A 13556-nucleotide genomic window follows, 5' to 3' on the forward strand; every position below is an offset into this window, starting at 1 on the left:
AAATAAAATAAATATTAAAAAGTATTCTAAGAGAAAGAACTACTTAGAGGGAAGAAAATCAGCACAGGCAGTAATATGTGACTTATATCACAAGACCAAGGAATGTAACATGGAGTTATATGTATTACATTACAAAAATGGGAAAAAAAAAAAGTGAAAAACAGGTGCAGTGTACACAGCTTTGGAAACCATTTTTACATGCTGGACAATATAAAACATCAATCTGACGATATTAGTGAATGCTAAGAAACAGAAGACCAATTATCCACTCAATACAAACTGCTCTTAAAGTTCTCAGTCCTGCGAATTCTCTGCATCTGGAACTGCCACAGACTTCAGGGAGGGTTATTTAAACAGAGGGCCTGTAAGACTGAGCCCACTGTGTTAATCAAAAAGTAGTGGCTGAGAGATCCTGCAAGCTGAGCCATAACTTGTGCATAACACAGGACGGCAGAATCCAGTGCTGAACCTTGTTCAGCTCTACTTCTGCCAATACAGCTCCTGTCCCGTCACAAAATTTGTGCAATCAAATCCATCAGAAGTGAGTGAGGCTCCACGCAGCCCCTGAGTTTCATGCCATGGATCTGACCAAGAGAACATTAAAGATAACTGACAGATTTCCATGGGGTTTAGATCAAGTGCTTTGTCTTGCAGTAGTGACAAAGGAGAGAAAAGATGATAAATATGTGCCCATTTTTTTTTTTTAACCTCAGGGAATTACTAGGAATTCATAAGGAATTGAAATTAAACAAACGAAAAAAGTCAGCAAGATCACAATACTTATCTATTACGGATTTCAGGTTTTGATCTGTAAGAATCTTCAAATTCTAACTTGCATTACGCAAGATTATCCCTTTTTATTTAAAAAATGCAGAGAGTGGAAAGAAACTGTGTTACGCAAATAATCCATTTTACAATCATAAATGTTTGCATAGCATCTCCCAAGATACTCTGCCTCTTGGATAGCTTTTTCCTATTGATAATCTTAGTGAAAGCATAATGACTACAACTACTGTAAATTTTAGAATAACAAAAAAATATAGCAAGGAGGAAAGCACATCACAGTGAATAATTTTTTTCCAATAGCAGCTTAGGAAAAGAAGACCATCTTCCTCACCTTACTTACGCAAGGAAGTCTTACTCATGAAAATGAACACAAGAGCTGAACTTTCACTCATAATTAAAGTTCTACACCTTTTTATTTTAAACATTATTAGAGTAATAAAAAGAAATAACAAGTTACAAAAGAGTAACAAAGGGATACTCCATTAACAAACGTTTTAACACAACACGCACAAATCCTTCTCTCTATATGTAGCATGAGCTTTGCCTGTGGCTAGGAACTGCTGTTACATACTTCTCTTGGCAATGGTGCTAAATTCCTGTGAGATACAAACATACACACGTGCACGCACACACACACATACACGTATGTGCACATATGTATTCTATGAGGAATATGAAATAAAACGTGCTGCAGAGAAGTACTTACCAATGCAGGTTCGTCCATCTGAATGCAGAGCATACTTCTGATGACAACCACAGACAGGACCAGTATCAGTGTCATCACAGGTGTGCTGGCAGCCTCCATTCCCATAGTTACAGGTTACTAGTTAAGCCCCAAATGAATGTGTATATATGTATACATAAATAAAATGACAATGAAACCAATTAGTCTTGAGGGCCTTTCAGAATACAGAAGAGCAGTAACAAACCAAGATGTAAGGCAATATTACATCTGTATTTACAGTTTTACATTCCACACTTTTCCTGAACCCCATTCTCTTACACACACTACTTTCTCATGCCTCAACTTTCAATCCATGCAGTAAAGAAAACGAGAGAAAGAAAACAGAAGCAAGTGCTACTTTTCCCCTAGTCTATTTGCATTAGTAATTTCAGCATGGGTGGACAGCCAATTTCATCTCTTCCTAAAAGCTTTATGTTTCTTATCTGTGATATATATGGCATAAAGAAATGAGCAGTCTCCAATACAGACACATTTTCAAGTCTATGTACAGCCTTTCTCTTTTTCTTCTTTGCTTTCTAAGTGGAGGAAGCAGAGATCAAACAGCAAGAACAGAATCGCATAAGACCTGAAATCCATTATTTCAAGTACTGGTCCTCCTAAAGTAGATGAATGTTTAAAAATAATGCAGGAGTTTTCTCCTCTTAGACAGAAAATACAGTGCAAATATGGCCCTGTGGTGTACTTGGCCTCAACTAGGGACAGTATTGGAGAGGTCACTTTTGCTTACAAGCATACAGAGCAAAACTGCTTTCAGCAATTAAAATGTTAAAAAGCACTAAAGCAAGCACACTTTACATTAATGCAAGCATATTTTCCTGACAGGTAGAGTTTGAAGTTTTCAAGAATTAAGAGATCAGATTCAATTCCTTTTGTCATATGATGGATTTCATTTCTGACAAAATAGCTTTTAAATATTAAGCTAGTATACAATGGTTCTAATTTGCCCGTTTCATTTAATCTTTTAAAATCACGTAGTTTGATGCTGAATGAACCGGTTCTAAACTGAATTCAATATATATTTTTTATGTACAGGTAACTTAGACTAGAATCTTTATGGATATATTTCTATTGCCAGATACGGGGGAAATTAAATGCATCGTTATTCAGTTATATTATAAATTTCAGAAGACTTAGATGTTTTGATATAGTTTCAGTAATTTAAATAATGACTCCTATTAGCCAGATGAACTTTCTCATACTGATCTTTAGCAGAATTTTCTTCCAGATAAGTGAGTTCACACAAGAGCCAGGGCAGCAAGTTAGAATATTCAGTAAAGTCAAGATAATGGTTAATAGGATTTTAAAATCAGGGATCTGAATATCTTGAAAATCTAAACTGAGGTTCATTGTTCAACACTATGTCTGTCCTCTTTCACACCTTTTTGTCCGTTCTTAGATTAGTAATTATTTTTGACACATCTTTTTCTCATGGCTCCCTCTCTATGCCACATTATGAGTACAACATAATGTAACACTAGTTCCAGTTCTACTCAGTCAATAAACATAAGATTTATGTTGTTCCTTCAATTGTCTCTTACAGATATTTGTAAATTATCTTTCTGAAGGATTTGAATTTCTTCTGAGACTTGTTTGTTTGTTGTAAATCAACTCAAGTTAAAATTCTGGAGCTTGACAGCTCAGCAAGTGAAATTGGTAAAAAAATAAAAAAAAGAAATCCATTTGTAAAATATGTCATTTCAATTTCCATCCAGCCTTAACTCTGTGACAGTGACACAGTAAAAAGATTCTCTTGCTTAGAGGAAAAAAAAACCCACAAAAGTATTTAAAAGCAAAGGGATAACCAGCCCTACTCTGTTATCATCAGAAACCATTAAAGCAAATTCATGAGAAATCCTAAAGAGTTGTTTAAAAAATTATTTCCTATAAATTTGGATTCTATAGCTATGCAGTAGACTATGTGTGTGCTCATTCAGAGTTTGTGGTATCGAAGAGGCAAAGAAAAAAAGGCAAAATAGTAATTTCTGACAGGCACAGAACACTTTCAAGCAGTACGGAACAAGTTTCAATTAAATGAATGGGCAATAGTGGTTTAGCATTCACGTGTCTTAAGTACAATCAAGGCGCTGCGCTTCCTCTCCTGGCTTTTACGGCATGATAGTTAAAATATATGATACACAGAGATTTCTGAATAGGTGAAATCTTCACATGGCTTTTCCATATTCGAGGGAAATACTCTGCACAACTGGCTTACAACAGAGGAGCTGAGGGGAGGCCGGATGGCGGCTGCAGCTCCTCACAGGGAGCAGAGGGGCAGCGCTGAGCTCTGCTCTGTGTGACAGCGACAGGGCCCGAGGGAACGGCATGGAGCTGTGTCAGGGGAGGGGCAGCTGGGGTTAGGGACAGGGGCTGCACCACAGGGCGGTGGGCATGGAACGGGCTGCCCTGGGTAATTTAAAATCTTCCATGTTAAAACAGCGGGAAGATAGAAAATACCAGAATTCAGCCCCACTCTACAGCCTAGATCTTAGTACTTACTGAGCTTCCATTGCTACTCTGAACTTTGATATCATCCATTTTTCTCATGTTTCATCTAGCATGCCCACCATAATGACTATGTGGAGAGTATATGAGCAAATATCAAATCTAGTATTTAGTACCCATTGATCCCAAAAAAATCCTCAGACAATGACTTCCTGATCATGTCTGCATGTAGATAAAATATATACCGTGGCTTAGATGCCAGAGATTTGCAATGAACTAGAAATTTTGTTCTTGTAATAAACTACATGATAACATGGCTATCCAGCATATTGACTGAGCCAATACATTACAATTCCAGATGAATCGCAGCACTTTTTAACTAATTTGGCCATTAAATGTGTGATTTCTATAAATAAATGGGTGTCTCTTTCTTTGAGATAAATCTATGCATGCACTACTGTTTGCACCATTTACTGTAGCATAGCCTTACATTTTAACATTCTGGAAATCTTTGTACTGACAGTGAATAGCTGAAACTGTCAGCAGAACCTGAAAAGCTGCAATTAGGCATAGGTGGCAGAACATTTTATTGCAAACATATTAGACCAGATTCTTGAAATTACTTAGGACTGGCCCTCCTGCTCACTTAAACACTATTACACAAGGGAGCATGTAGAAATAGCTGTAGTTAAGGTTATTTAGTATTCTTCATTAAAAGATTCAGCTTTCACTTGCTTATAACTCTGCCAAAACTATGTACTTTAGGTTAAAACTGGCATGCATATGTATCTGCTCTTGGTTTCTTCTCACTTCTTCAAGTTTCAGCAAAATTGATAGAGCTAGTTAATAAAAAATGCCTTGATTTGTCCATGTTTGAAGGAAAAATATTTATAAAAAAATTCTAGTGCTATCGAACTCATGAGTAGGATCTGAAATTTGATCATAGATACAGATATAGAAAGAGGAAGCAATTTTCAATGTTTTCCAATGTTATCTGGAACCAAATTTTCTATTCCTAAAATCTCACATTTCTGCTTCAAGCAAGTATCAAAGAGAATCACTAACAAAGCACATTCTTCTAATGGTTTGTATACACAGAAGATGGTAATTTACTGCTGATTTGAATCTAAAGGAAGAAGCTCTGCTAAGGAATTGTGTCTGGATCTGTGTGATTCTGCCTGGTGTATTTCTAATTGGCTTTCTGACACCACTTCTCTGAATGCTTCTCTATTTTCCTAGTGTAGCATACAGATCTATTTTGTAACTGAGAAAATGCATGTTTAAAATTAACATTAAGAAAAAACACTAAGGTTGCAGTATTAAGGATTCAAAAGCTACAAATTACCAGACTTCTGGCACATAAGACTTACAGTGTTGTGATAGCTTAATGACAAATTAAGCAGACAACATTCCTGTTTTATTCAAAGTGTTCTATGCACAACTGGGAAAGTAAGGTCTGTGGAAACAGCTGGAGAATCCTTGTCCCACTGTCAAGAAAGGATGGCAGTGAACAGAGCCCTATAAAACTGTAATTGATTTCTGTCCTTGACATGGAAATCCTACTTAGGGCTTGGCAAGGTACATGAATCTCATCTATTACAGATTACTAATATTATACTCTTCTTCACTGCAAGGAGCTGTTGGGAGCTTGGCTTTGATCCTAAGTGCTGTAAATGCAGAACAGTGTTCTGAGTATTTCTTGTTCATCAGCTGTTGCTACTAAATAACTTTGACATTAGCATTTCTCCCATTTGTAAGATAGGCAAAACAGTACTTTTTAACTTGACAAGAAAGTTCTAAAAATACAAGAACAATGCCTAAGTAGCACTCTGATATCACTGTAATGAGTATCATGGGAAAATCCATGAGGAAATTAAAAATTTTATGTTCAGGATAGAGTTTAAACACTGTGCAGCAAGCAAGGCATGGCAATGAGTTATGAAGGAAACTATCAAACAAAAACCTTGTTAATGAGCAACATCCATCATGAAAGAAGCAAGACACCAATAGTGATCGCCTTATTAATATGAAATTATATGATAAGGTGATAAGTAATCATGTATATAGGATGCAATGATACAGTTACATGATACATGCATAAAAAACAGCCATCCCACCTATTTTTTATGCTTTCGTATTTTTTTCCTTTGAGAAATGCCCCCTAAGTAGTGGATTTGGGGGCCAATACTTAGGGCTTCTGAAACTCTCTCCAAGTATTCTGATGCAATTGCAAACTGGTTAATTAAAATTCATCTAGTGACATAATGGTTATCTGCCACCTCTTCACACAAGATTATACCAGAGTATATCAGATACTATCAGTCTGAAACCCTCAATGTTTACGAAGGAAACAGACCCTGTCTGGGCTGAAAAGAGGCAAGCATCTCTCCTTCAACATATTAATTAATTGCAACTAATTAATTGCAACTAATTAATTGCAACTAATTAATTGCAAAGCTGCAGCTCAAGATTCAAGTAAATTCCACTGAAATGGTTAGTTTCTTTAAATATTAAGATTTTGTTTCAGATATAGACCTTGATAAGTAGGTTTTTACAATCCTACAGTTATTGCGCCAGGCTATCTGGATACAGTTTTAGGCACTTTTGCATACGGAAGGCCAAGAAGCACAATTATTTTAAACACCACTCTGGAACATATTTGCATGATGTGTTGTGAGTTCAGGGGTTGGTGTATTCTGCAGCAAGCTCTGTGGTCTTAAAAATCTCAGTATCTCAGATAATTCAAACTAAAATTTGAACACCACAGGGCACTTAGTTAATTCAAGTATTTCATTCTATTAAATGGTAGAATGGTATTTAGAAATACCATTCCAGAAGAGGCCCTAATTCTTCTCACCATTTCACTGTGGGAAAGAATTAACATGATTCCTAAGGAATGTACAAATTTGTGGAAAAGAAACAATAAACAGTATAAATAAACATCCTCTCCAACTTCACCAATGGAGATGATATTGCACTGCAATTAACAGCACACAATGTTTGCTTCTAATAAACACTGAAAATGAGAATGACCATAAAGGCAATTTTTCTGCATTTTTGCTTTCTGCCTTGTGTAGCCTCTCAACTATTGAAAAGTAATCAGGCTGTACAATATCCTGTAGGATTTCTTGATTATATTTAAAGGTGATTCTTTTGGATTCATACTTTAGAACTAGTGTTATCTAAGCATGCTTAAACAGAGGAGAATTCGGGAAGAAAAAAATCTAGAGAAGAAAGGCTAGCACAAGAAGGTTACTCCTATGCAAAGCACACAATATGTTTTATGTTGCTTCATTGCTACTCTCATTTTTTTTATTTTTTATTTTTTGTATATCACAAAGCTGTCAGGTAGAAAGGCAAGCTATTGGAGTCAGATCTAACACTCACTGCAGCCATAAGAAAGAAACCTATTCACTTCAGAAGCTTTCAGATGAAAGTGTTAAAGAGGGCCAATTATTTTAACCTGTACAGAACAATTCTAGCTTCCAATTTTGTGAGCTAATGAACATCAGTATCTCAGTTCCTAGAATACATCAGAGTTTCCTATTTAAGAACAATACATATGAAATAGTTGAGCACTTTTAAGAAAAGTACCCCGTGTGAAGTAGAATCAAGACTACAGCAAACATTTCTATTCTTAAAAAACAAGAAATTAACACTAATATTTTGATAGCTGCAGTGTACTTATCATTAGACCTATTAGTAGATTTATCAGTGCATCCATCATTATGGACCTTCAAAAGCTGGAATCCTCTATGTCATTTTTTTTTGTTTTGCTTTTTAGGGAAGGCCTGGATTAAACTGATCCACCACTTTTTTCATTCATAGGAAGATATAAAAGTTGGTAGCATTTTTGCTAAAAAGCTCACTGCTTAAGTTCTGTTATTCAATCCCTCTTCTCTAACCCCAAGTAAAATGTTGACAGAAATGACACATTACTAAAATCATAAATCACCTTTGTCCAAAACAAAGTTGATTTCTTGACTTCTGGAAAACAACAATAATGAAGAAAATAAGACATTTGGGGGCATTTGAAACTTAATCTTCATCTACCTACATTTGCAGTCCTTCTGGTTTTTGGCAAGTTCAAAGCCAGGCCTACATTCACAGGCAACCCCACCTTTGGGCGTTTCCCGACAGATGTGTGCACACCCATGATCTTTGTTCATACAGTTCATACCCTCTGTAAAAGAAAAAAAGAAAAATGGAAAGCATCAGTACTGAAATAAGACTGCAGAATAATCATCATTAATTATACACATCCAGTGCTTCTCTGCCATTTAATTTTTATTTTGCATCTAGACCATGCTCTTGTTACAAGGGAAATGAAGATGAAAAGACATATGCAACCAAAAAACAGTGTAATGAGGGACAAAATATCTGTGCCTGGGATCAACTACAGCTCTATTTCATATTTACTCATTATCACCATCTATATTTTTAGCATGGATTCACAAAGGAGAAGTCATGCTTAATGCCATGTGTTTCATTTATTATTAATAGACAATACTCTACTAGTCTGCATTCAGAAGTCTTACTGATTGTTATGTTTTGGCAATTTTATATTTGACTAAGTTTAATTATTAAATAAGAAAACTGAAATGTCTGCCTAATAACAAAAACTGTGCATATTCACAGACACACATGTAGGCAAGTTGAAATCATAGAATTGCAGGGGTTGGAAGAGATCTCAAGATATCATTAAGTCCAACTCCCTGCTAAGGCAGGTACCCTACAATAGCTCAAACAGGTAGGCATCCAGATGGCTCTTGAATATCTCCACAGGAGACTCCACAACCTCTCTAGACAGCCTGTTCCAGTGCTCTTTCACCCTTATGGTAAAGAAGTTCTTCTGCATATTTGTATGGAACTTCCTACGCCTGAATTTTACACCACTGCTCCTTGTCCTATCTCTACTCACCACTGAGAAGAGTCTGCCCACATCCATTCACCTCCCTCCTCCCTTTAGATATTTATAAACATTGATCACATCCCCTCATAGTGTTTTTCCCAGGCTGAACAGACCCAGGTTACTCTGTCTTTCATTGTGTGGGAGATACTCCAGGCCCTTCACCATCTTTGTGGCTGTCCAAAATATTTTTCTCAGCAATCATTGTATTTTACTTGCCAAGCAGTATAAATGCATGCAACATGCAATACACGCAGCTTTTGATTTGACTATCTTGAGGCAGGCATGAGAGGCAAAGTCAGCACTGCACTGCACCCATCCACATCTCTGTTGTTGCCTGCATAGTCCATACTCAAGCTACATGCACTCAACTCATGAAAAATATGTCTAAAAATCATGTAATCATGTTAGAACTTTACAATTTTGTGGGGCCACATTGCTAGCAGTGCCAGGCTACAAGCAGCCCACAGGCTGCAGGCTGGTCGTGCCTAATCCAGATGATAGGGCAGAGTGTACTCTCTGCAAGACTGCTGATGACACAAAACTAGGAGTGGCTGATACACCAGAGGGTTATGCTGCCATTCAATGAGACTCAACAAGTTAGAGAAATGAGCTTACAAGAACCTCATTAATTTCAAGAAGCAAAAGAAGAAAAGATAATGGAAAGTACATATAGGCTGTATTTGTTTACAACTTTATAAAAATTCCCATTTCAAAAGGAAAAGACAGAGATATGAGAAATTTGACAGTGTAGTAAAGCTAGTAATATATACTTCCTTTGGGGCAAGTACAACGAAGACTACTATGGAATGTAGGGTGTCTTTGCACATGTAGAAACATAGGACCTGTAATATCCCTATTCAGAATCCATATTCTATTATATCATGAAAATATAATATTCAAAGTATAGTCTAGGGTAGTTCAGGAAGTTATCTGTCCAACAGGTGATTATCTGAGTTCTACTGAGCTTACTGTTATTTGTTTTACAAATAAATGTAACAATTTTTACTGTCCAGTGCATTTTCATTTGCCTGTTAATATGCTGTATACTTCATAACACACAAAATCTATTTTTCAGATGATGCGTTCATCTAAGATTATATATAAGCAATTTTGGTTGGATTTGTTTTTTCACTATTTATTAGACAGCTCAATTATCTGTGTTATCCACCATAAGCACAAACAACCTCCAACAAACCCACTACTCTTTTTCTCTTGGATTATATTAAAAAAAACCTTCTAATTGTTCAACAAACATCCAAGTGCCAGGAGTGGATTCCTGATAATGTTTAAGACAAGGAGCAATATCTATCAGATTTCTCTTCATCACAATAGGGGCATTTTTAGCTTTCTAAACCATATAAGTGATACAGACATTGAACGTGCTTTTAGAGGCTTTCATTGCTGTGTTAATTCAAATCCCACATATTCACAGAAATATTGAACTCAGTCCTTGTGGGTCAGCATCTAACATTGCTAGTGTGAAGGAAGGCCAGCTAAATTTGCATTATAAAGCCCTCCCAGACTTACCCTTGGGTATTTGACCTGGAAAGGAGAGACAAATTCTCTCAGAGTACACTGACAGAGAGTTCACAGCATAACTCAGCTCATTACCATGAAAACAGCATGTATTCCTCAAAACACTGTTGAATGCAGCACTGCTGTAGACTCAGCTGCTCATCTATCACTTGGTATCATGGCTACCTCTTCCTACTCTAGGCCAATTTCTCCAAACAACTCAATGTAACATGTTCAAGTAAAACAAGCAGTGATGATGTACCAAACACACACACACACACACACACACAGACACACACACACACACACACTTATTTTAATCAGGGCTGCAAGGTTTTTGCTTCCAAAGGTGCAAACAATCTCACACAAATTACATGAGCACACCTGTCACTTCTGGCACCTCCACACACTGCCTCTGTGCTGGTCTCACACTTATCAAATACTTCATAGAAATCACAGAATATCCTGACTTGGAAGGGACCCACGAGGATCACTGAGTGCAACTCCTGGCTCTACACAGGACCACCCTCATACTGGCCCACATACCAGAATCTAAGACACCAGGACCACAGAACCTGCCTCAAAGACTGAAATCATACTGTCATCCAGTTCACCAAGGTGGATGGTTTCCTCCTACATCTGCAGAGACTGGATACACTGAATAAGTCATGAGTAGAAATGGAAGAAGGCCAAGTTCATTCCCACCCTCACTGGCTAGCACAGAGCTGCCTGGCTGGGACCAAGGAAGCTCATCTCCCATCTCAAGATTTTATGATGACTTGGGCAAAGTTCCTCTGTCAGAGTGCAGAATAGTTTTTAATCACACGTAAGTAACATGCTAAACAGTTAGTAGGAAACTGCGTACAAAATTCTGAGAAGGAAATGTTACAGAAAGTCAGTTGGATTTCCTCAGTTTGACAGAAGATAGCAGCTTCAGTAGTTATCTCCTCTGCTTGATTTTACTTCAGAGAAGTTTATATTAGCAGAGCAATGAAAAACACACATCGCCTGTCAGAATGGGGAATTTTGCTAATATCTCCTACAAGAAAATTAGAACTTTAAAATTCATTGCCTACAAAAACGAAGATTATAAACAGATACATTTACATCTTCTAAGACTGAACCATGTTAGCATGGATGAGTTCAAAAACTTGCCAAAACACAAAACAGTTTTTTCACTGTAAACTGCAGTCTGGACAACAGATGCTGTTGAAAGACATAAATACACATTTTACTATACTATACGGTCCTATGCATAAAAGTGAGGTGTGACTATTTTGTTTGATGAACAGATACAAGAAACCTGGGAACCACATTACTGAAGATTTTGAGGCATTTTATTATCTCATTCTCTCCCCTTCTACCAACAAAGATTTTCAGACACAATGTGTTTGACAAACTGTATTCCTGCTCACTATGCTATGTTCAGAAAAGAATCCGGGAAAGATAATACATGCCTGACTGAATCACATTGCTGAGGCAATGAGAAGAGAGGAATTAGACAGATGAGAGAAGATATTTAATGGCCCAGAAGTGTAATGAAGCAAGTGATTTTTGGTGTTTACCTACAGATACTCAACATCTGCCACTGTTAAAAATAACAAGCCAGAAATTGCACGCTGCTAAGATTATGTAAAGTATGCTACGAGTGGAATTACTGCGTTTTGAACCTAAAGTAAAGGGCAAAGCAGATTTTAATACTACTACTTCTGTGTAATATCAGAATATTTCCGTTATTTTCTTAATTGTTTCAGGTACGGTACTCATCAGATAGTTGGAGCTAAACCTGAGAACCTGAGATTGTTTCAGGAAGCTGAAGTTTTTTCTGGTGAAATGCAGCACCATTATTTTTCAGAACCTCATCCTCAGTGAAACTTCCCATTTATATTTCAGCATTTTTCAAAAGCTCGAAAAACTAAATTACAAAAAATTCTAAACAAGATTTTCATTAGTCTTTAATAGGAAAATGTATATATTGATTAGTCTTTTATATCTTTTCACATAAACACATAAGATTTACACATCAGATAGACACGAGATTGAGTCTTTTTTGAATTTAATACTGAATCTTCAATGATATTGAATGTAAATCAAACTACACTATACGAAAATATGCAAAATGCCTTCCTAATACTAGTTTAGTAGCTATATAAGTGTATGTGAGTGAGTGGAAGAGAATAATGCTCCAAAAATTCCTTTGTTAGGTATTCTCTTTAGCAGGATGTGGTCCAAACAGTACAATGAAGAACAAATGCATACACATCTCACATATTTTCCTATACTGGAACTGGACAGATTGCAGTGCTGGCAGTAAAACAACTGGTCTGTTGACTACACACCACCGTGCTATCAGAAGTAGTAAAATATCTGAGTTATCTCGCCTTAATTTCACTTTCTGAGCTACAAAATTCTGTCTTATTTTATTTTATATTTAGGAGCAATCTAATGTCCCCATGCTTTTTACCTAAAGAGCTAGTAGTGCATGAATAAAGGCATGGAAAAAACATACCAATACACGCCTTGGTGTTCAGCCTCCCTTGGTCCCACAGTGAAATGCAACTAAAAGGGGATGTGGGCAGCATGCATCTAGACCTACTGGCATTGTCACCTGCAGGGAGCTAGGAGGCTTCTCTCCTGAGTAGCTACAGTGTACATCTACAGCAAACATGCCCTGTTCTCTCTGGGGGCAAGTGGTCCAATCAAGGCCAAACAAGTTGATATGCAGAAATGAGAGAAAACTAATTCTTCAGGTAAAAAAAAAAACAAAAAACAACATGATAGTGGAAATATCTGAGTGGAATACCACTTTTCATTTAAATGCATTTTGAAGCTTTTCTCTTAATCGCCATCAGCCACAAGTCAGGAGGTAGGCCACGGCTCCATAAGACGCACTCCATGACTCATATATTGCTCCTTCGTGTAGCTGGCCCACACAGAGCAGGGACCATGGAAGAGAGTGGACATACCTATGGAATTATTCTAGCCCTTTGCCGAGACAGTACAAGGTTATACCTGCAGCAGTTATACTCCAGCTGCTGCACAGCTGGGATCAAATAACAGACAACATATCTTCTGCTCTACTCTTGACCAGGACATATTTGCAGAACTGTATCTTTTATTACACAACTTTCATAGAATCACAAAATGGCTTGGGCT

General features: G+C 37.0%; 1 protein-coding gene across 10 annotated transcripts in view; it reads right to left on the reverse strand.

Moving 5' to 3' along the window:
• Positions 1 to 13556, reverse strand: part of SCUBE1 (signal peptide, CUB domain and EGF like domain containing 1) — a 210023-nt gene that overhangs the window by 91624 nt on the left and 104843 nt on the right. For 9 of the 10 annotated variants that reach the window (XM_085232512.1, XM_085232532.1, XM_085232540.1 and 6 more), the window contains exons 5-6: positions 8031 to 8156; positions 1493 to 1609 (exon numbers count right to left, since the gene is read on the reverse strand). In XM_085232512.1, coding sequence (XP_085088638.1) covers positions 1493 to 1609; positions 8031 to 8156 — 243 coding nt within the window. The remainder of the gene's footprint in view (positions 1 to 1492; positions 1610 to 8030; positions 8157 to 13556) is intronic. The other variant, XM_085232490.1, reaches the window with a different exon arrangement.

The sequence above is a fragment of the Meleagris gallopavo genome, chromosome 1, assembly GCF_905368555.1.
Source record: "Meleagris gallopavo chromosome 1, MGAL_WU_HG_1.1, whole genome shotgun sequence".
NCBI classification, from domain to species: domain Eukaryota; kingdom Metazoa; phylum Chordata; class Aves; order Galliformes; family Phasianidae; genus Meleagris; species Meleagris gallopavo.